The sequence below is a fragment of the Callionymus lyra genome, chromosome 8, assembly GCF_982586985.1.
Source record: "Callionymus lyra chromosome 8, fCalLyr1.hap1.1, whole genome shotgun sequence".
NCBI classification, from domain to species: domain Eukaryota; kingdom Metazoa; phylum Chordata; class Actinopteri; order Syngnathiformes; family Callionymidae; genus Callionymus; species Callionymus lyra.
In genome coordinates, this window is record NC_141825.1 from 13,733,390 (window position 1) to 13,757,921 (window position 24,532).

Genomic DNA, 24,532 nt, shown 5'->3' on the forward strand with positions numbered 1-24,532 from the left:
TTAAATTGATATTTTATTTGTTTTTACAATTTGTACAATGTGAAAAACATACACAAACAGACACAGAATCACAGGAAGTCATAAATGAGAGCGGGGGATTAATAAGTCTCTGATATTCACCAAGAGTAGCGGCAGACGTCTTGAGCTCTGGTTTGTGCTGTACAGGTGACCCAAGTGGACTTGGAAGATTCAACACCGGGGACATGCAGAGGTCGTATCTGGATATTTTTAACTTGTGCCTGTGTTTTGGGTAAATGGCCGACAAACACGTAACCGCTCTGATGGCGCGGGAAGGCAATCGAAAGAAAGAAAAAAAAAAAAAAAATCTCCCAATATCAAAAAACATTGAACCCTCGTCAGCATGCAAACGTTTCACGAACCCTCCGTCCCTATAAAACTCTAAACATTGCATATTCTGCATTGCAGTAACTTATTTTTCTCTAGAGAAGTTTAGCTAATCATCCAGACTACGAGCAGACGAGAAGAACACTGGCAGCGTGGACCCGTGTGAAGTGCTGACGCCCGATCAAGTGCTTCTATGAGTTTAAACAGAACACGAAACACCAGCCTGAACCCAAGAGCCGACGTCCGAACCGGGGGGAATTAAAACGGGGTAACCGTTCGCCACTCGAGGTTGTGTCGCGGCCCCTTCGGAACCCGGGCCGATGTCGGGGCTGGGTTCCGACGGGCCCGTTTCACAGCCGCCGCGCGCGTAACGTCCCATCGGTGAGGATGCAAGGCACTAAAGTGTTCCTCGTGTTTACAGGTTAGAGTGCGTGTGCAAGAGCAAGATGACCACAAGCGGACTCTAGTGCATCACGTGAAAGCGTTTACCTCACAGTAACATATAGAGCTATATACACTACAATAGAAAAGGGTCTTGGGGGGTCTGGGGGGGGGGCAGGGCGGTCACAGAGGAGCCGATTGGACGGCAGGAAAACTGTCGTCACGAGTGGGGAGCCGATAACAACCCTGCAATTGCACTTCTTGTAATCTGTTAACTACATGTTGTTTAACAACCTTTAATAATAATTACAGTGAAACAACATCAAAATCTGATGAATACAGGTCCGTAAAGAACGATCGCTTCATTAAATAGACGAATACAAAAAAAAAAGAGAGACCACGGAAAGAAAGAATCCCAGACCAGACGTGACAAGAGGTGACGGATTCGTCGGATCTAAATCGACGCGGCGAGTTTGTCGGGATCTCGTCTTAACGGGTCGAGTGGTTGGCGACAGATTCTGCTCATAAAAATAAATCGCTCACCCTGCAGACACCTCCGATTGTGATTTACAGCAGCACCTCCCCCTCTCTGATCGGCGGTCAACACCAGGACCCCCTCAGGTGACAGAGGTCAGCGCGGGGCAGGGAATTTAACTCGCATAAATATGATAAACGTCTATGTACACGACGGCTTCATGTGTTTCGGGGATTAAGGCCACAGTTACAGTTTCTCCTCCTCAATATTGCGTTTGTCTTAATGTCAAAGCAACCGGGACATCTTCGCATCGACTTCCTCTCTCTCTCCACCCGTCTCACCCACATGTCTCCACCCGTCTCACCCTCTCCTTCTCACTTACTCAACCCTTCACATCTCCATCCCTAACTACTTCCTATTCTTGCGTCTCTCTCTCTTCTGGACTCGTGGGGCAGCCGCGGAACCGGTTCCAGCTGGAGTGGGAACTTTCTGGGAATGAAGGAAATTTTTTTTTTTTTTTTTGACATCTGTCCTCAAGAGAGACATCTTTGGCTGCCGGCCGCCACGGGGCGCGAGCGGCCGGCGGATCACAGCTTTAGCTCCACAGCTGACGGCGGGCTGACGGCAGACTCTCCGGCTGCGGACTCGTATTGCACTCTCCCTCGCAATTGCTGGACAGATTCTTTTTCCGCCGCTCGGGTCGACCATAGCAAACATGACCACCGTAAAAGTAAGAAAATCATTATAAAAAGCAATAGAATCATCACACAAAAGAGTGGCGTCTCTCTCAGCCCGCGTCTTCAGTCTCCACCGGGATCTGGGCTACGTGGACCTCTGCTGGCTGGACCCGCCGGACTTCTGGGAATCCTCCGTCGCTCCGAGGTGGTAGCTTTGATGCAGCGTCACCGGGTTGGGGGTGGTGGTGGTGGTGGCGGGGGGCTGGTACTGCGTCTGAGGCTGCATGCCCACCTGACATGTGCCCGTGGGTCCGGCCCACTGCTGCCCGCTGTAAGGTGCCGAGCCGAACCCGAAACCCTGCGGTACCGGGCCCAGAGAACCCTTGCGTGGCCCGAGTAGGACGGGGGGGTTTGCGGGATTGGCGAGGTGAGTGGTGGAGGTGGTGGTACTGGACTGGGGAGGATGGGTCGGGCACAGGTAGCCTGGAGCAGAGAACTTCCGGCCCAAATTGGTGGGAGGAACCATCTGGACCAGAGAAGCAGAATTAGAACCCAATAACAAAAACGTCAGTGGAGACGCTATCTAATAACATCTGAGACCTTTTGTATTGGAAAAAATCCTGCGATAAGATATGCAACACAATACAAGTACAATATACGATATACATTGCGATATATTGTAGTAACAAGGATATATTTGGAGTATTGTTGAGTACTTGACTCTGGAGTTGCAGAATTTACAGATCACATGACTCTTGACAAACTAAACTATGTCCAAACATCAACTTTAAAAACGGCCAGACTCTACTGTATCCTCTCGTTCTCAGTCATCAAGAGGATCTCACTGTGCAGGACGTAATAACTGCTGCCATCTAGCGGCTAGAAGTTTAATTGCAACACAAAAATTACGACATAAATGTGTGTTAAATAATAAAAAATAATAAAAAAAAAAAAACAATAAAGGTGATTTGAAAGGCAAAGAAAAAAGGTTCAGTGCTGCTGAATATCGATACACCATATCTTGCTAAACCAATCCTGACAAGTTAATAATAATAATAATAATAATAAGTTATTCAAACACTCACATCGTGTCCTGCCGCCTGCGCTGTACTCTTGGACCCTCTCTTGCACTGAGAAATGTCTCGGACCCAGTTGTCCACCAGCTGGTGATCCTTATCCGTGAAGGTCCCGCTGACCTTCTGCGTCTGTGAGCACGAAGGCGTCGGGCCGCCCGCCTGGTTCGGGGAGTGGTTCTGGTCGGAGCGACTCGCGGAACCTTTGCCACTCGCACCTGTGACACAGAGGGACGTGAGGCGGCTGCGGAGGGGGGGGCGGGTCGGAGGTCGCGCACCTGTGGAGCTGAGGCTCGGCATGGATGGAGAGTTTCTGAGCGGCTGCAGTGGCCTGACGTCAGCTGGAGAGGCATCCAGGGCGGAGGGAGAACTTTGGTTTGGAGACGAGTCGGAATCGTCTTCAGAAGAAAAGGACACGATTAAAGAAAGGTTGTTTTTTTTAAATAGAAGAATGAGGTTCGTCCTTACCCAGGTGGGAGTGGCCGGGTTGTCCACTCAAGCGGGATTTATGATTTTTGCTCTTCAGTCTGCGTCGACCTCCTGACGCCGTCACGCCCGGAGAGAAGGACGACTGAGGATGTTTCCTCATCCTCGTGTACAGAGAGTTGAGCTCCTCCTTGTGACGGGTCTGCATGGCCTGCGTCTCCACCATGTGTCTGAGGGAGAGAGAGCGAAATAAATATGAAACACTTCCGACGTGAACGTGCGTCTGACGGAGAAGTGATGGAGAGACCTGTCAAGAAGACGACCGATTTCCTTCTGCAGAGCGTCGTCGTCGACCTCTGGCTCGTCGTTGTTGTCGTTGTCGCTGCTCTGACACGTGTACGAGGGGCCGTTCTGTGTGCTGGAGCTGTGGGAGGGACTGGAGTCTTCGTGTGGAGCTAAGAACAGAAGAGACGACAACACAGACGATCAAACTTCAGTGACCAAAACAGGGCTAAACTATTTTTGTATTTTGAAATTGACATTGAAAAAAAACAACTTACATCAAAGACAATATGGTAAAATGTGGGTCATAGTACAACGTGACTGACCTTTGACCGGGACCGGGCTCTCCACCGCGGTGCTGGTGCACACTTGGAAGCGGCCGATGGTGGTGGGCTGGCTGACGCACACGGAGGCGGCCGAATCGCCGGACTGGCTCACGACCTTTGACAGTGCGGACGAGCGGTGGAGGGTGTTTTCCGGGCTTGACGGGGAAGAAGATGATGATGATGAGGAGGAGGAACTCTGGGAGGACGTGGACGACGGCGTGAGTGAGGACGACGAGATTCGATCAGAAGTTTCCGGTGGGTTAACAGACGCGTCCGCAGCAAGGGTCACCTGGAGAGAAGTCAAATCATCAGTCGTTTCCATCACTAGACAACCTTGCTAGAGCCGTCGACGTACTTGGAAGCGTCCAGCAGTGAAGCTGGAGGGCGCAGGCTGAACCGACTGAACAGTCTCGGGGCTCAAAGCTCTTTTCAACTGAGCATCCAAGTCATCCTTAAAATGCTGCGACTGTGGAGCCAAAGAAAATATTTAAAGGAGGATCAGATAAAATCACAAACCCTCAGTAGATGCTCTTACTTGATGAGGTCCAGGGAATGGAGGAAGCAGGTCAGCAGGTGGTGTAGCAGCTTGTTCAAACCCGGTGGGCAGCGTCTGCAAGTATAATGAGAAGATTTAGAAACGTATAATGACAAAAGAGTCAACTATGTCACGCACATGAGCCCGGGGTTTGGTCGGAGGGGTGCTGGCGTGCTCTGCTGGTGTAAGCCCTTGTCCTGGAGTGGTTGCTGGAGCCATGCCCCCCTGTCCCCCCGACATGAGGGGTAGGTTTGCGGGAGGCACCATGGTGCCGGGCGGAGGAGAAGACGTTCCTGTGGGTGGAGAGGAGCTGCTGTTGGGGGCTGGATCCAGCGTCGTGGAAGCAGCACTCTGGTCTTTGAAGAGTGAGCGCAGCTTCTTATCCAGCGCCTCGATGTCGCCCCCTGCAGCTTTGGTTTGAATCTCGGCTCCCTCCATCTCCACGGGCTGTGTTTGACTCTGGCTGCTGACGGAGCTGGATGCTGTGGGCTGTGAAGACGGGTGTTGAGGAGTGGACGGCGTCGCGGACGTGAACGGCTGCTGCTGCTCCTGAGCCGGGACAGAACTCGTGACGCTGGAGGAGACCCCAGAAACCGACACCGTGCTGCTGCTCTGGCCGACAGTGGAGGGCGCAGGCGTCTGCGCAGCCGGGGGGGAGAGAGAGGATGACGGGCCGCTGGCCGTGGCGGCTTCGTGCGGAGGATGAGTTTGTGAACCAGCGTCGCTGGTGAAAGAAGATTGGTTTTGAGATTGTGGAGGTGAAGCTCTCCTGGTTGAGGGAGGCGACGAGGATGTTGCAGGCGTGGTGACAGACGCCGGAGGGAAACCAGTGCTGGTTGGAGCTCCTGCATCCTGAGCAGCTTGTGCGCTACTAGAAATGGGGCCAAGTGAAGCCTCACCGGACGGCACTCTGATCACCTCCTTGTCAGCAGCTGAAGGATCTCCGCTGCCCACCATGTCTGGGTGAACCTGTTTCATCTGGCTGAAGGCCTGCTGCAGAGTCCCGCATGGAGCCGACAACGACAGTCCCAGAGACATCATGGAGCCTTGAACAGAGATAACTTTGTTAATAAACGACGGATCAAAACTGGTTGCTGCTTGTTTCCTTTGAATGTATTGATCTTTTGTTTTGTCACCTGGAGCTTCATCTCCGAGCGAAGTGTTTGCAGAAGGGGCTCCGAAAAACTGTGACTTCAGACGGGACTCTGGCACAGGGCTGACGATGAACCTTCGACCCGCTGAATGCACCACCTGGGCGGTTGTGTTGGGGGAAATGCCTTGAGGAGAGAAACAAAATGTTCCCCATTGTGTCGACGTCTCACACAAGACTTGTTTAGTGGAGGGTTTTATTTTACCTGGCAATATGGGACCCGTCAGTGACTGGTGTTGCTGTAGTTCACTCATCTGTAGACGATACAGTGAAGGCGCATTTAATATTGATGGCTTTGTTTCATGTTTTTAAATGACGGGCTGATTGATTTTACCTGAGGAAAGGCCTCCTTCATTCCTTCTCCTTTTTCATCTGCCATTTCGATCACCTCACGAACCTGCTCAATGAAGGACTCCCGCTCGCTCTCCAGAATGAACATGCTGTTCACCTGAGAAGAAAAAAAACATTTAATTTTAACAGCAAATGCAAATTAATTAACATTTTGTCATTTTCTTTACTCCCTTTGACATCTGAGCATTTGAGGGAATTGTGGACCTGATAAGATGTTATAACTGATCTGCATCTTCTTTAAAAAAATCTTCTTTGTATTAAAATCACTATTTTCTACAATACCAATGGCATAACATGTAAACCTTTTAAGTGATACAAAATTAGACATGAAAAATGCGGATAAATTGATTCAACTTTCTTGCAGCTGCTGTAGAAGCTTTAGTCTTTGGGAAATTATGTAAGATAACATAACAAAAAAGGTGCTGGAACTATCCCTAAATGTGGTAAATAGGTCAACGTTTCTTAATTCTATTCTCATGGAGGTGAATATTAAGGTTTTATTATTTCCTTAAAAGGGATTTGTACCATGATCTGAGCGATCTCCTCTGGATTATCGCCGTCCAGGTCGAATCTGAACGTGACCATCTGCCTGTTGTGCGTCGTCAGTTGGCACTCTGCAACTCGATCCTCCACATTGGAAATCTGAGGAAAAATGGTTTTAATATTTTGCATGGAAAGGTGAAATGAGCAATACAATCGAGAATCAATGAATTGGGGTTTCGTACACTGAGAACATTGAGCTTGGCTTTCGCAGTCTTGTCGTGACGGGAGCGGCTGCGGACGGAGCGAGGCTGGTGGCGCTTCAGGGATCTTCCCTCATGGTTGTCTCCCGATGTCGACGGTCCATCGTTACCATCGCTGAGACCTGAAGCCGATTCTGACAGATAGCTTGAAGAGAACACAGATGCATAAGAGTTCTGATAGGTTGACTTTATCACCTTGTGGATCAGTACCTATCTGATGGTGGGACCAGAGTAGAAGATCCTCCAGCCAGCTCCTCTGCCGTCGGCTGAGGTGCAGATCCAGAGGCAGAAGGTAAAGAGGCCTTGGGGAGGAAACAACAAAACCTTTCACTCTTGTGTCCATGAGGAGGCGCTGTGTTACCAGATACACTTTATTTTACAGCATATCAATCACACAGATGGATCTAAATGAACATCAACTGAAGAAATTGAATGGTCTTTAAACAAGATGAGGTCACCGAGTACCTGCAGTAGAGACAGACATGATGCCTGATAGAGGAAATAAAGGTGCTCAGCGTTGATTGGAGGAGACATAATAGGACTTAGATCACTGGCCCAAGACTGGGAGTCATGCAGGAATAAGAAGCATGCAGAAAAGAAAAAGAAATGAAGGAAGGAAAAAGCAATTTAAGAAAAGAGAGGCATGTCAAGATATGTTCAAGGAAAATGGTGAGAGTGAAATTAAGTGATCAATCCTGTAAAGCAGGAACAGTTTTTACCTGAACTAGCGAGTGTCCAGCTTGCGGGGAAGAAGAGCTCTGATGGGAGGTGCTGCCCTCAGGCTGCTGCGGTTGTTGTGGCGACGACTGAGAAGATGAGGGATTCATCAACTGCTGAGGGGGAATCTGTGAGACGAGACGAGAAGGACAGGAAAGCAAAGGTTGGTGAGAAGGTCTTGAAGTTAAGAGAGAATGTCTGGACTTTGCTTCATCTGTACAGTCCACTCGTAGGTACCATGTACTTACCTTTCAGATCTTAGAGAAATGTTCTATTTTTATAACACTGGCTGTTTTATAGCCAACATTGTATTTATGAGCCAATATCTCAACCTGTTCAAACCTTCTGACCACAAGGACATTCTACCGCCCAGCCAAATACAAACTCATGTGCCTGTAGTGGCGACAGGAAAAGGGAACATTTTATCTACCTGAGGGGGGAGCGATGACTGGTAGTAAACTCCATACTACAAGAAACAAAACATGAGACAGGGTAAGAGGAGGAAAGACTCCGAAAAAATAAAAACAATCCTGGGAAAACATGGCTTGGGGACTAGCATCCAAAATGGCTCCTCACAATATTTTCTAAGATAATCCAACCTTCTTTTCATCGGCACGTACAAGAAGAGCCAATGTCTTATATTTGCCATCTTAAATTGATCACACACCTGCTGAGGTATAGCTGGGACTGGCTGGCTGCTCGGACCACCAGGTGCATCAGTCTGGACTCCTTGCATCTGATGGGGGGAGGGAGGGGGGTGCAGAGTTTAACATTAGTGAAACTGTGAAAACTTAAAACAATGCTTTGACAACTCTACATATTGAAATGACAACATTTCAAAATGTGTTGCTCCGTTTTGTGTGACTCACCACCAGCATCTGTTGCTGCTGCATTTGGTCTCCTTGGGTCGGCGCACAGGACATGTTCTGCTGACCGGGGGGCGCATTATAGGGCATTGACTGAGGTGGGAGAGACTCTGGAGCAACAGGGAACCCAGGTGGTCGGTCTCCCATCTGAGAGGCTTTGAAAATATATTTTGGACATTTTAAATCATTTCATGTAAATTGTAATCAATTCATTTCAATACGTGTTCTCTTAAACGGCTACACCCTACATGTTACATATTTCAGATATTTGCTCTTGGCTGTGACAGTAGCAAATAATATCCAATATTGAAACAGAGGGTTATTTAGCTTCTGTACACGTCACGCGTGTTGCAACATCTGACACTATCAGATGTCCTGTGTTGCGCAATCCTGTGAAACAGGCAATTGGGTCAAGACATACTATCAAGTGACAGTTGCACATTCCCCGTGTTTATCTTGTGTTTTGTAACAAAACGGCCAAAACTTCCGAAAACCTTTTATAGTCATAAAACAATCTCGAGGATGACTGACCTCCACCGGTGTGCTGCAGGTGTTGGTCTGTCTTGGACTCCTCTGACTCTGGTTGAATGACGGACAAGCTCTGATTGTGAACCAGAACTGGGACTTGGCCCATTGACTGATGGTTGTAAGGGACGGTTTGGGCCATTTGGGTGGATTGAGGAGCGTTGTAGACGGCTCCCTGAGGGAGCTGGTGTTGTGTTGGTTGGGCTGGCAGGGGTGTAGTGTGGTGGGACTGGTCCGGAGGAGCATAAGATACCGGTGGTTGTGCAGGCTGGGACTGAGAATTGTCTGGGATCAACTGTTGTACGGTCGGTTGTGGAACTTGCAACTGACTGGGCTGTTCTTCTTCGATCCCTTTCTTCTTCTGCTCTTCTCTGACCTTCAGGAAAAGAGTGGGGAAAAAACTTGACATTCAAAAGATAAGCTCTTCAAGAAGAATGAATAAAAATAAACAAAAGTGACACATACCTGCTGTCGTTGTGCTCGTTTGCGGCAGATAAGAGAAACCCTGTCTTTGATAGCTTTCGCGATAGTCTTGTTGTCACCTTCACACACGTACCCGGACTCAACCTGGAAGATAGCCACATTGTAGGAATGACTCATCATAAATAGATTGATCATTATCCCTTTGTCCATATTGCTCCTCACTTATTGTGCAAGAACTATTGAAATATTCGACTCACCATTTCCTGCGCCACATCCTCCGGGACATCTTTGTTTAGGTCGAAGGAAAACTCAATTGCTTCGTTTTCCTTGTACTTCCCCTTGAGCTTTTTCACATCCTCAATTCTCAGGCACAACTTTATTGCTTCCATTTCACCATCATCCTCCTCAGCCAACTCAACGCGCACTCCAGTCTCTTCCTGAAAGAAGGCATGATTCAGGAGGTCTTTGATGGAGTACCTGGAGACAGAAACAAGAAGTGAGGATGATGAAAACCATAATATAGGTTATTCATAACCATAAACAAAAATGTTGGTGTTTTTTTCTTCCTAATTTTTAAGACCTCTCATCCTTGTTTTGGCGAATACATCCTTCGATGATCTCCTTCACCTCCGGAATGGCCACCTTGTCGAAGCTTCCTGGCTTCACACCCTAAAGGACACACAACAATAAATATAATCTTTTCTAACATTTCCATTTTATGCTCCTCTGACGTGTGTGATCTCAATTTAGGCCCTGTGTCAAAATACACATCATGGATGGGAAAGGCATCTTTCCATGTTTAATGAAGCTCTGCGTCAACTTTATTTTGTAACACAAAGACAATATTTTTTTTCCAAGTTGGCTTTATTTAACATTATTTCTGATTAATAGGTTATATTATTTTATCAAAACCAATTTGTAAACTCCAACGCCACTTTATATAGCAATGTTAAGCTCTGCTCGTGGAAACAAAAGATCGTGTATATATATATATATATATATGCCACAATAAAAAATTAATATGAAAAATACATTAAAGAAATTATATGTTTTTTTTCCAGCAATCTTTAGGTGAGATTAAAAAAATGAATAAGAGAAAACGATCAATTTTAATTTATTATTAAAAATATAACATAATAATAGTCTTGTTGAAGGCAATACAGGATAAATGAAAACTCATAGTACCTACTGTAAAAAAAAAGAAAAGAAAAAACATGTGGTAACTTCTACAAAAAAAAAAGTGTTTTACTTCCACAGAGGAAACCAACATTTTTGTCCCAAAAATCTTGGTCTCAGGTTACTTAACTCAAACTTAATCCAAGTTAATAATATAGCAAGTTTTTGAAGCCTTTTAGTGATGCGTCATAAAAATGTCTTTCGAAAGTTGGTCATGAGTGCGAGTTCCTGTAATCGTCACAAGTCTCGACAATGACTTGAGGTAACATCATGTCTGTTTACTCATTGTCACTTCAACATCCCCACCTCAGGTCAATAAGCTTGATACAACAACATCACAAGGCAAGGTTTCCTATTCATCTCACAAGTTAAGTTACACGTTAAAACTTTTGAATTCTTTTTTTTAATCATGAAGATTTTAATTCTCAAGGCTTCTTGTTCATGCTTCAGAGTGACTGACTTCTACAGTCGTCAATGACATTGTATTAAAAGGGTCAGTGATCATTTTGAGCAGAAGACTGCTTTAGAACCAAACACCTGCCTTTTTTTTGGCAGATGGGAACGTGCTGAAAGTGACAGCACTGTGACACCAGAATTCATCAGAAGACTTACGCTGGTAACTCTGCGGTAGATCTGTGCAGCATTCTGGCACTCTGAGTAAGGGTACTCGGAAGTGGCCATCTCCAGCATGCACATTCCAAAGGCATACACATCCACTGACTCGTCGTACTTCTCCTCATACATCTCAGGCGCCATGAACTCAGGGGTACCTTAAATCAAAACAACTATTCAGATCTCTCAAACTTCCTTACTGACTGAGTGGGCTTCTCATAACCCACTGCCCCCTCTGTGCCTCCAACCCATGTGGGGTTGAGGTATAGGATGATGAGAAGAATGACCAGTCTGTTGAGAATCCTTGGTGGAGAACCTGTGAGTTGAAAGTTGGAAGAGAGGAGAAAAGGGGGAAGGAAAGTAAAAAAAGAGACAGAAAACAAAAAAGGAGGGAGAAGCTGAACTAAGTTAGACTGTAGAGAAGAAGGCACGTGTTTCTCTGTGCAAGACCTTTATGTATTGAGATATAAGAATGGGTACGGTAGCTGACATTCAGATCACACCAAAATGGTGCCACTCATTTATCATGCTTTAAAATGAAGCAGCCAAAATTTAACTCATCAAATTGTTCTTGAAATGGCTTGAACGGATTTCTACGACTCGTTCGAGTCAAGATACCAGCTATGGAAACAGCTTTTTAACCTCAATCATTACAGTACATTGCTTTAAGAAGCTACTCACCGGTTGAAGCCTGACTTACCGTCTCTTCCCAACCTGCAAAATTAAAAAGTCAAGACAGAGGAAAGCTGGTCCCAGAGCTAGCTACCGTTCTGTGTCGTGTGCCTCTGAACATCAACTTCAAATGAATTCATCCATCACTCTATATTCAAACTTTTGGTCTTGCACAGAAAAATATAATTTGTTGATTTGCATTTGAAATTAATGTGTGTGACATGACACTGCCAACACTTACCAGGCCCAAAAAAGCTCATCCTTTACTCATTGACCAGCAGTACCCTATTCATTCCAAACGGCAGAATGGGGCACAGCTGAAGCTAGAGCCTACATATTAAAAAACATACCCATAGTAACAACAATAAAAAGAAGAGCAAAGGGCTGACAGAGAGAAAATGGAGGGGGCTCCCTGGATGAGAAATATAAATAAATCTGTTGTCCTGCAATATTGTAAGACAATAGGAGACAAACACTAGAAAAATAACCTGTTGAGGCAAACCCATAAAAAGACAAGTTAAGTAAATGATTGTCAAACAGACCACATATTTCCAAACCACAGAACAAAGACCAGTCTAGGACAGAAGCACAGGCCATACCTTTAGCCATGGCCACTTTAGCCTGGAAGAAGGCATGACACAGTTTTTATAGTAATGTGGCGCTTTAACACTTGGAGAAACCATAGGCACTACTTACATTTAGTAGGAGCCTGAAAAACACATTTTTGGAGATACATGGAACAAATATCCGGAACATAGACCAAACTCTCTATGGTTGCTTTGTGAGTCCAAAGAAAGGAATCCTTGTGGTGATCTTCCTAAGATAACCACAGAATTCGGCCTCCATTTGAGCTGTGGTTTGAGAGACAACTAAAAGGCTGTGGTCTGTTTTAACCACATCACCAGAATGACAAGGAAACAGTAGAAACTTGCTTTCAGTAAAACACCTTAAATGCCAAGTATAACATCAGGATCTTGTTTAGGGCAATTGCCCAAACAAAAGACGGGGAAGACAAACAGAATTGACCTGGGGACACATACCTATAACGCTCTTGGCAAATGACGTCCGCTTGAGGGTAGCCAGACCGAGGTCTCCAATTTTAACAGATCCAGTTGGGCCCGTGATGAAAATGTTGTCGCACTTCAGGTCCCTGTGAATGATGGGAGGAGCCCGCGTGTGAAGGAAGTGGAGGCCCTTGAGGATTTGTCGACACCAACTCCGCAGCACTTTTATTTTCATGACCTTGAACCTCTTAAGATACCTACAAAACAAATACACATTTGTTTAACATATGAATGATGCATGTCAACATTTAACCTATTAAGTGTCGAAAGCATGCTAGCAAACCACAAATAATTAATGCGTTTATTTATCATTTCTATGCATTATACAATTAACCAAAAACAACAACATAAAAAACATTGGTTGACTTACGTCTTCAGTGTTCCCGAGGTCATGAGCTCCGTCACAAGCACAATGCACTTTTTGCCTTTGGAGGGTCCTTCCCAAGAGTCGTAAAAGCGAACAATGTTGGGATGTTGTAATCCCTTTAACATTACGGCTTCTTCCTTGAAGCGTTGACGCTCTGTCTTCGAGAGCTTTCGATCCTGTTAAGAGATTCAAAAGTCATCAGTTCAGACCGTTTGATTGATGGTGAGACAGTTTGACACTTAGTTTCCAAGAATAATGCCTAGAGGTAAAAGATGACAGGTTGCTGGTAGAAGGATAGCTAACCTAGAACACTGTTGAGCAAATATCAACCCATCACTACTAAATTCATACTTATGAGGCCTAAACAAACAGTTGATGAGGTATAATGATAGTATACAGTATATTCATTTTGAAAAGTCACTAGATGGCACCAAGTTTGATACCATTTTTTTTAGTAGATCAGTGATCCAAGTAGATCAGGGGATCAAAGATTCTAAAGCAGAGAGTGACATCTAGTAGCCTTTCAAAATGAAGCCACTGTATAATTTATACCATCAGCCGTTGCAAGGGGCCTCACAACCCATCTACTATTTTTTTTAAGAGCATTTAAATGTACAGTTTATATTACATGTAATTGAACAGCAAAAGTCCGCATGAGTTAGAATAGTTCACCATCGTTGTAGGCCTGTGCTTCCACTTTATGTGTGCCATTGTTTTGCCAATTGTTAACTACATGTATTTTTTTGTAGAAATTACCTTCTAACTTTTATCAATCAAAATCTATAATTTATTAAGGCGTCTAAACTAACTTCTCAAAGTTTCTCAAAATAAGGAGAAGGGATTATTGCTCTGATTGTGTTAACAGAAAAGAATGTGGAAGACATTGTCCTAGATTCCAACTCGTAGAGACAAAGAGGAGCTTTGCAATGACTCAGAAGGGATGAAAAGCGTCGAGTCCGTCACTCAACAAAGCGCAAATGTGAAAGCCAAGTCTGACTAAACTCTGCATCAATCTTAGTAATTACAGCTTTCTATAACAGTTACGAATCCCAGGTAGATTATCAAGACACTGCATGTAGGAGCTTAAACTAGCTGGAAAAGCATTTGTCTCAGTATGAAAAACTAATCCCAATACAATCATATTGTTAAAGTGTCCCACTATTTTAAGACATATCACTTGAAAACTTGGTTAAGTTTTCCTGCACTTTGCCAAAAAAGCAATAGGAATTTGCAAAAAAGCCCTTCTCAAATTTCCCCGAGTAATTCCTGGCTTGACCTACTTCTTCAAACACGCATGAAGCAGCTAGCCCATCCCAGTGAGACCAGCCCACTGGACTCAAACTCAACTTGGCTACTGACCAGACTGTCCAGGAAACACAACCTATTAGAGAGTTTTGCTCTGTATGCGTTTAGAAAGTCTGTGGAAGCCAAAACATTTTTTTCAAAAAGCCGACAAACCTTGTGGAACAGCTTTGTTTGAAAGCTTTAGGGTAAATATGTGGGGCAGGCTCCAGGAGATGTCGGGAGAAAAATGTGAAAACAATTAGCAGTGTGTCACTTAAAGTATGAGAGCCCAAACATTGTGGGCGAAAACAGTAAGAAAAAATATGGATGACATGAACTTGGACCTACTGACCTACTTTTTAGACTATTTATCAAGAAGGGAAGTGGTTAGTGTTTTTCTTAAGCATGCTCCACATGGAAACAGTAGTGCGCAGCAGTCTCCTTTCAAGATTAAAGTTATTAATTAAACCACAATAAATGCTTTGACTGCAATTTCTCTGGCAAATCATTACAAGCATTTTCCCCAAGTTGTATTTTTTACTTAATTGTTACTTTTTACCCTGCTTTAAGGCATTTTAAAGCTAAAGTGAGTTAGTTTATATTTATTTAGCCAAGATCTTAACATTATATGATATGGCTGGTTAGATTTATTTGAACTTGTGTCAGCATCAAAGCAGAACACTTGCTATAGGCCCCCATGAATTACCCTAAAAATAGAAATTAATGAAATCCTTTTGTGATAAAGCCAAGGGCTGTCTCTGTCAGATTGGCATTCTCAGCTTGTCACTGAGGGCTACATATAGTCCTCTGGGAAACACTGGTCGGATTGAGGAAACTTCTGTGGCCGTGTAATTGCATCTGCCCTGTGACACATGCTCATGACCATGAATCCAGTATGCACAAATGCAGGTCCATACATGAATGAACGGAGCAACATTAAAAGTATGTGCACAAATGGGCATTAGAAATGGTTGAGACTGGTTAAAAAAGAAATAATCACAATACGCAGTCATGGACATCCTAAATCACAAGTCTAAACAGTTACACGTGTGACACTTTATATCTTTGTATTCATATACGTTAAGTACCAGCTGCAAAGTCCATGTTACTTAAACAGTGGTGGCATCAATCCATCCATCTAAATATCTACAAAGTGTTGATACAAGCATATCACTTGCCTACCTTTTTATTTCTACAAGTCAAACAAGTCTTGAGTGTTAAATACGTGAACAAGAAATGTATTATTGATATCATTTCACTTAAATGCACAACAAATGAAGTTGCAACTATATTCTTAAACTTCTACTCAAGTGTACTGTAAAACATGTGAAAGACTTATGAGTCATATCAATAAACAAGTTAGAAGTAAAGGTTGATTCAGATTAGATTACTCAATAGTTGCAATCCTTCTATGAGACAGGTTTCAGTAGTCAAAGGTTTATTGTTTGTTATAAAACAGGTATTGACCAAGCCACCTCAGATTATAGTCACCAGGTGACTCACATGTAGAGGTGGCAGATGGTTGGCACAGATGTCTACCAAGTAAACCTGCGTCTGTCTGTACCTCTGAGCTAATGAGAGCGGATCCACCTGCACACCAAGTGAGCAAGCATGAATCAAAGAGCGAGAACTTGTCTCAGCTTGAAGACGCCGGAAACCATGCGAGTTTGTCGGAGCACCTTCTGAGTCACTGTGTAGCACATTGGCAACAACCAATAATGTGTTGGAGGAAAAAAACAAGAAGTGACGCAGGAAAAATTGGATCAACGCAAATGAAAATAATAACATTTAAAAAAAATAAAAAAAACACATAAGAGGAAGGCTTTATGGTTAAACTTGAATTTAGTATCATATACTAAATTGCATCATGTATTAGTGATGGAAGTTAATAAACTTATTCTTAACCTTCTTGTGATTTAAAAAAACAGAAATCCCTCTATATTTGCACATTTTATCACTAACAATTCATGTTTAACCATTGCCAAATAAGTTTATCCTACAGTTATTTTAAGGCATTTGAAATCCCAGGTATTGAATATCACAGCGAGCAGATGTCTCTGGACAGCTGCTGTATTTGTTAAGTCCGACTGCTGGCCGACTTCACCCGTTGTTCGCACATGCGCATGCATGCCTGATGGACAACCAAGAAAATGTTTTGCAGTAAATGCATTTGTCGTCCATACCAATGACAGAGTGGTGACCTACTTATTGTTAGGATTGGATTGCAATAGGAGACCCGACACAAATCCATACACACAGCGTTGCTGGACAAATGGTAGATGCCTTTAAATTGTCAGATGATCGTGGACAGTTGGCCTTTCGAACCAAATAAATCAAGAATGACTTAAGCTCTGGGCAGGCCCCGAAAAAAGCTCCAGGGAAGGCCCCAGTAAACAACTGGGTCAGCTGAGCAGCAGAAGGCAAAAAGAAATGCTGCTTGACGAATGGTGGAATCTTTCCACTGACCTACTGAAACTGCCACTAGCCTGATGTCTTGGGTGCCATCAATTTTTGCATAAAATTCTAGCATAAAGGTTAAAGTACAGGGTCATCTATGTGATATGTTACATTGTAATAATGTAATATATATTATAATATTTTATTTTTTAATAAGATCGTGGATATATTCTTTGGAGGAGATTTAAATGTGGTGCTCAAGAGTGTCGCGTTTAGTCGGTTAGAAAAGTATTAATTAAATATTTCTGAAAAATATGCAAGAGGTAAATTTGAATAGTAAAATATGAGGGAATGACTTCATTTCGAAACATGGATTTGATGATGGTTGAAGGGCAAGTGAGACATATATCACAAATCAAACTCATTTAATTGATTGTGTGCAATTGCGATTCTTTAAATTGTGCAGCCCTAATACATGTGTTACATGAAAAATAGCATGATGCTGATGGATACCTATAATATAAAGACGTTTTTAAAACATAGAGATAGAACTGAACAGCTTATGTAGAAAACCAGTCAGACTTGTTTGAAAAACATACATAGAGCACAAGTTTGGCTGTTCAGGCTCTACAATGCTATTGGAGACAAGGATTTTTTTCGGCACGATCGACAGAAAGCAATGAAAAAGTGGGACATTTTAGAATATTAATGCAAATTTACTAAGTGGTTTCAACAAAAAAAAAATCTACATAATCCAGATTTATCTTTTGTGTGATTATAGAACCACTCAAGGGGACATGTTAGCTGGCCATACCCAGCATTACATCCCTGAATGTGGATTTGTTAAAAGATTATTAACAGTTTATTAATATCATTTGATTTAATCAAATGAAATGAATAAACTGTGGTCAGGAAAAGGCCTTATTGTGAGTGATTGTCAACTAAAAGGGCAAATTGATGCACAGCCTTTAGTTTGATTGTAGCTCAAACTTTTGTAAAACCAGACAAATGGATTCAACAGGAAATGTGTGGGGGAGTTAGAAGGGTGGGAGGCAGACTGACGGTGCAAAAGCAGGCCATAGCAGGCCAGACCGCTGCTCCTCACACAGGAGATTCCACTGTTAGGAATGTGACCCATTTTGCATTCGCACAGGCTTTCAGAGCAGGAATGGACTGCGCATGTGTGTTCTTGGTTCTGTGTAGGGGGGAGGGGCAGTAATCTTCACATTGTTCTGAAGTGTGCATGTGTAGCGCTAGATGAGACGAGTGCCTTCCATGAAAGGGTTGAAATGTGGCAGCAAAAGTCAACGTTCGTGCAGTAAATTATGTCAAACTTTGCTGTAGGCCATGTTGCAGATAGTCAAGACTGTGGAGTTACCACTTTAGTGGTGGATTGCCTCTCTTCTTTTAGTCCCAGGGTTCTTGTTTGAGACCCTAATATAACAAGATTATTTACTGATCAGATTTGTAACTGTGGTAATTTAAATAGTAAGTTTGAAAGACTTCAATCACAGATAGGGGAAATGTAGCAAAATGTAGTTAACAAAAATATTCTAGGAAATAAAATCAGTTTCACGGTGCATTTCACCCCTTAAAAAAATATATGAATTAGGATTGTGCATCGTGGCAATAATATTTGTGATAAACACAAAAAAATGTTTTCTGTATAAGCTAAATATTTGTTAATTCGTTTTGATTATTATTTTGCAAATCTAACAATTGTTTTTTTTCCTCTGTAGGTTTGTTTATTTTTAAGTATATATTACATCTGATCAAGTAAATTAATAGACGATCAAGAGGGACTGGTCTTTGTTGCCAAGTAAATGATTTTAAATCTTGCCAAGCAAAAATGAAACTTTAGTAGTTTAGCTCTACTCCCCATTGCTCTACATTACTGTAAACTTTTTGGAAACCTTTTTCAACTTGTGAATAAAAGGTCATCATAGAATATAGTATTTGGAAGTGTTCATAAAGTAAGATAAGATTTGAAAAAAAAAAAAATAAGGTATAGAGAAACTGAAATTTTCCGCAAGCTGCAGAAAAACATGCAACACAATCAAAGAGGAAGTGTGAAAAACATCTGAGAGCGGAAATGATAGGGGTTGTGAAGTGGAACAAACCACTTCTGCAAGTCTCTTAAAGGGAAACTTATGGATGCATCTGTTTGTACAAAACTCTTCATTTAATATTTACATTAGAAAATGTAATATTTACATTAGTAATATGTAATATTTACAGGGAAAGTAGCCACACGGGGTAAGGAACAACATTATTTAATATTTAAATGTAAAAACAAAAACAAAAAACACCTTTTTTAATTAAATCTCGTTTACCATAACCACACCCACTCTGCTGTACTTATAGTCAAGCAAGACGGTTTGTCACCACGTGTCATCAATCCCGGTAGTCTCCACTTCCAAGGGACTAGTTGTATAAACAAAGCGGGTGTGATTACAGCTGGCTGAAGAGTGAAGCCCATTATTACATCACACTCTTACAACCTCGTGTTCGCCAAATTTAAAGATGGGAGAACTTTATAAGCAAGTAATAATTGCAACTTGGAGGAAGACTTCAACATTTGAAACATGCCAGTAAATCAGGAAGGTTTTGACAATCGTTTCACTCTAAAACATTCTCAAAGATGGGAGCAAAAATTAAAGATTAAGATTGTGACCGAAATAAAACTATACTACAAGGAGACAATTAATGAATATCCCCTATACATATATATTTATGTAGATATTTGAACAATTATCCCTTTGGTGGACCTCAAGCCAATCTTGCTAGTTTTTTTTTTGTTCTCTGATCATGTTATAAGTTACATGCATCTTTTGTAAATATTAATAAACATATTTCTTTTTTAGAGCATGGAAACTACATTAAACAATAACCGTTCATAAAAAGGTTAAGCTGGATCTTCACGTCTTAGATTATGTCTAAACAGGCAATGTTATTAGTTCATGAAGAAACCCATATACTTTGAAAAATGTGTTCATTTGATTAATATCACTATGTTAACATAATTGACTCAGCAGAAATAAACAATAGACAAATCACACCATGATGTTAACAGGCTGATGATGATCTGCTGTGAGACAGATGTGTTAACATAGCACTGAGATATAAAACACAATTACATACCTGCAACTCACACCATGCCACCTCCACCGTGGTTTCAATGTCCAAGCCCTTGTAGACCGTCTTAAAAGAGCCTCGTCCAATTTCGATATCAAACTTGAGAAAACGTCCATCCGGTGATTGATCCACTGATTTGGTCTCTAAATCTTCGATTTCTTCTTGAACTTTCTTCTCAGCTTGTCTCTGGTCTGCTCCAAGTCGAGCTTTGGTAGCTTCTTCGTCCAACTCTCCCTCGGGCCGTCCAGTGACTTCAGTAGTGATTTCAGGTATGGTTTGACTTGGCAATTGTGTGGCTAAATTCGGTGCAGGTTGGGCAGCTACCAAAGCCTCCTCATCACATTTGCTAGGGGTGATGGCAGACTGCTGCTGTTCAGCAGGAACAACAACTACATCTGGAATCTCACCGATCTTAGAGTCTTCTACCCCACTGCTACTTTCTATAAACCCCTCTTTTTGGGTAACACTTGGTTCAGTCTGTGGGAAGTGAGCAGCACTAGCATGTTGCCACTGGGATAAAGTTTCATGGGTTTGAACCCGTATAGGTGCAGGGACAGGGATTTCACTGGGTAAAGGTAGGGCAAGAGCGGTGGCATTAGAATCACTAATGACACTGCGGCGCAAAAAACGATGTTCAGGGTTACAGCGGTCCCGCTCCATAGTGTGATGCCGACGCCTCACTTCCGTTTGCCGGTATTCACTAACCATCGAGTCTGAACCAGAACTGGAACAATTTCCACTTTTCTGAGGGGGAGCTAGAAACTTCATTTTGTCGTCAGGGTTTTCCGACATCACACCACCCACTAAAAAATAATATAATAATTGGATATAGCAACCGAAATATTAAAATAAGGACATGATCAGGTTTTCCATCAGGGGGGGTTTAAATTAACTTAACTTTTCTAAAAAATAAAAATTATTCTGTCACGTCCAGTATCAATTTTATTGCTTAAAGTCGATCCTTATAAGCGTAATGCAAAGATTGGGGGTGTAGGATGGGAGGTGTTCTTTTGTAAATGTAAAACGACAGAACACCACAGCCAAACACCAAGGGCTGATGTTGATACACAAGTCGTCTCAGATCCACACCATCCATCCTGTGAAACAATGGATGCAGCTTCTATCAAGCATATGGAATCGTTGGTGAAGACAATAAAGCACGATCTACTAGAGGTGCCCGATATTCCAACTGCCGTTATTGCCGTCGAGTCAATTTCATCCAACGCTCTCCTCTCTTTAAAGTTTACTGCAAAGAGAAAAAAGTAGAAGCAAGGAGAATGTTAGGATGTTACCATCTATGTTGTAAATGTCAACACAACTTGTGGCAGAACTGTGACAATTGCCAACAAGTTTACTGTACACGTTCAGCTGTAAACACAAAACTTGAACACTGAAGCGAAGAGATGCGCAGAAAACAGAAATAATGATACAAGGAGGGTCTTCCTATGAGAGACATTCAAGGTAGGTACATTTTATGTTTAAAATAATGTTGAAAGCTATTTGGTAGTTCAAAGACGATGCAATTACCTGCAACTTTAGGCTTTAATGACTGTAGAACAATAACAAAGATTTGGTATGTCAATGTCCAGCTGGTTCTGCAAAGTCCACAGTGCTTTCACAACTATGAAGGGTCTATGTTAGAAAAATACTTATTTAATAAGTATTTGTTCCAAATAACTCATATTTGCTCATAATATCTGACAGTTTTCACAAATGGTGTTTCTTATTTGTGTTTTTAATCGCTGAAATAATAACCCTTCACCTGTTGAAAGAACTTACTGCAGATTGAGCTCTATAGCTTGTTGGTTTGTATTCATTTTTGAACACCACAAATAAAGCCTTGCATATAACGTGATGAAAGCAATAGTTCTCAATCCGAGAAGAAAGTCAGTAATAGCGCTGTGTTCCTTTATCATGACACTTTATCCTTAAAGGCGGCATCGTGCAACAGGGTTTATGCCATTATTTGCAACCTTCCTCCGTAATAAAGTACTTTTCGCTATTGACTTTCAAACCTAAAATGTTCTGTAGTCCTGTAGAACTGATGGCAAGTTGCACACTTGGGGCTACATTAGCATTATGTTGAAATGATCAATGCGCAACAGAATGCAAATTTAAGAAACCCCAGTTCCTTCCACACAATATCGTTTAGTTTTAATTTATTCTCAATAGTATATTGCACTGTAAATGTACGTACAAACGACCACGGTTTTAGAAAAAAACACATCGTTTTTACAACTGCGGCAGCAAATATTAGCCAGTTCAGTTGTCAAAACCCGGCGACGACAATAAAATCTCGGACAAACGGGATATGGTAACAGTTGTTTTGGGTTGAATTCAGATAAAATAGCATTCGTGACACCTACCCGAGCCATGGCTGGAACTGACAGCGCGGCATTTGAACTGCTAAGACCAAGCATTACAATGCAAGGAGGAGCGGCGGCTCTTTGTTAGCTTGCTAAATAGCACAGTTAGCAATTTAGCCGTTAGCTTGTGTTGGCTAATCCTGGGCCTTAACCAGTGACACGATGAACACACGCCGCGTCACGCATTTTGAATGAGCTGCGTGACGTCCATAGATCCGTGAAACTCAGCGCCAATAATTCATCTAGCAACCAAAACATGAATCTTGTTAGATATAAACCTTCTGCTGTGAATAGTATTCGGTTTTAGTTGCCATTAGGTTTAACTTGTGTTTTCCTCTTGAGGTCAAAAAAACGAGAGGTTAAAGACTAGCGATAGCGACCTCTCGTCGTGACGTCACGAGTGAGTCAGAAGGAAGGGCAGTTACTAAACTAAGAAGTATTCTCTCCTGACACACTTTCAAGCCACCTGTTGTGTTGTCTTTGTATTATTTGTAATATAATTGTAAAATTGATAAATGGACAGGTTTACTTCTGAGAAACTCTAAGGGATGCTGGGTCAATAACCACCTTCTTACCCCAACATTAAAAGTTTCCACTAATACATTCTCTAGGAGAAAAAAAAACAATGTTTGTTTTTAAATCAAGGTTTACCATCATCTTGCATATGTTTTTTTCTTATTTGTCATCTGCTATTAACCAAGCAGAGTAAGGTTTAACAAACATTAATAACAAATTATATTATTATTAAACAATCAATAAAGTTTTACCTTACCTTACCTTATTAATAATGACATTGGTTTTAATGCAACCAATGGCCATTAATCTACTGACGAAAAGAAGCTCTTGAACCTGAACCTTAGTAACTTTATGAAAAGAAAAGTTGATGACATTATTTATTTCAACCTAGGATGTAAATAGTTTATTCACATTGATAATAAAAAATAAATGTAGCCTCTGAAATACAATTCCTGTCACAATTCTGACATCAGACTCTTATCCCCGTTTCCAAAAACGGAGACCAAATTAAATTACAACGTATGACGCGGATAATAAATGTTTAGATTAATAAATGGCTGCTGACACACATTTGAACTCTATTCTGCTTCCTTCTTTGGAAAGTCTTGTGCAGCGATATCGGTAGCTGACTATAGGTGGCAGTGTGCTCCAAAATCGGGTACTTGTCGCCCAATAAACAATAATAAAAGAAGAGTCTGGGGTGGGCGGGGCAAGTGTTTTAAAAAGGCCTCATTTATATCCTGTCACATGAAAACACACTTAATTGAAACGACGGGGTTTAAGAGAACTGTCATGGTGTCGCCTCCACCCGAAGCCCACGCGTGACACTTGAAATTCCTCCAGGCAACATTTTATCGAAATATTGTGTTGCTCACGAAACAGCGCCACTTACGGTATCTTTGGCTAGCGGGTCTCGCTCGGGCCTAAAGAAACCCAACCCACCCCCTTATTGTTCCATTCCTACCCAATGTTGTTCCAGCCTCGAACATATAAAACGTGAATAAAGTCTGCTCGATCCCATTTGATATGAGTTTATGTAATGGTGTCCTGGTGGATAAAAATAGCCCATCAGAAGGCAGTTGAAAGCCGGTGGTAGACGGCGACCTACCTTCTTATATATCCACAAAACAACTCCCAGAGAACGGCGGTGAAACGCGTCTCGTCTTCTCCGTCCTTCGCGACTGAAATATCACCAGTATGTATCCTCCGAGTGCCGTTGACTACCCACAAAGTGGGCCGGTGTTCTAAAAATGCGGCGCAGTTTCTACATATTGATGAAGAAACCGGAGAGGCGGGTGAGTCCTTCTGCGCATGTCCGGCGTGAGGATGACCTCATAACCATAAAAACCAAAGTAATTTAGTAACGCGTTTATGATTTCGTTTATCTTAGACGTGTACTCAGTTTGGTCTTTTTTGTTTTCTCAATCAAGCTCAAGTATTTGTTACATCCCTTAGTTTAGTCTTTAATTAATAATTCACGTTTGATTAAATATTAAAAGTATTTTATTAGAGTTATCAATAAGTATTATTTATTTATTCAATGTGAGTATAAGAAATCATGGCTATAGTGTCTTACAACTATGGGAGATGATCTCGACATGAATATATAATAACTTCACAGAAATAGTAATCTAGTATATTAGGCAAT

General features: G+C 42.3%; 1 protein-coding gene across 6 annotated transcripts; it reads right to left on the reverse strand.

Moving 5' to 3' along the window:
- On the reverse strand, positions 1-24,191 carry wnk1a (WNK lysine deficient protein kinase 1a). 6 transcript variants are annotated; one of them, XM_087798188.1, is made up of 28 exons: positions 23,993-24,191; positions 20,009-21,248; positions 13,190-13,362; positions 12,796-13,016; positions 11,084-11,241; positions 9,876-9,964; positions 9,553-9,772; positions 9,338-9,439; positions 8,879-9,248; positions 8,351-8,502; positions 8,149-8,217; positions 7,912-7,947; positions 7,484-7,609; positions 7,230-7,325; positions 6,975-7,066; positions 6,747-6,909; positions 6,547-6,663; positions 6,005-6,118; positions 5,876-5,924; positions 5,657-5,797; positions 4,659-5,566; positions 4,521-4,595; positions 4,341-4,451; positions 3,986-4,274; positions 3,685-3,832; positions 3,420-3,607; positions 2,964-3,349; positions 1-2,404 (listed from the first exon to the last, which is right to left on the reverse strand). In XM_087798188.1, exons 2-28 carry the CDS (start codon positions 20,792-20,794, stop codon positions 2,024-2,026), a joined length of 5,760 nt encoding a protein of 1,919 aa, XP_087654314.1. In that variant the 5' UTR covers positions 20,795-21,248; positions 23,993-24,191; the 3' UTR covers positions 1-2,023. The 6 variants fall into 6 exon arrangements, with proteins under 6 accessions (XP_087654314.1, XP_087654313.1, XP_087654308.1 ...); XM_087798187.1 differs by lacking the exon at positions 7,230-7,325 and having other exon boundaries at positions 2,964-3,169; positions 3,230-3,349; positions 23,993-24,190; XM_087798182.1 differs by lacking the exon at positions 7,230-7,325 and having other exon boundaries at positions 23,993-24,190.
- Between the last annotated feature and the right edge of the window lie 341 nt (positions 24,192-24,532).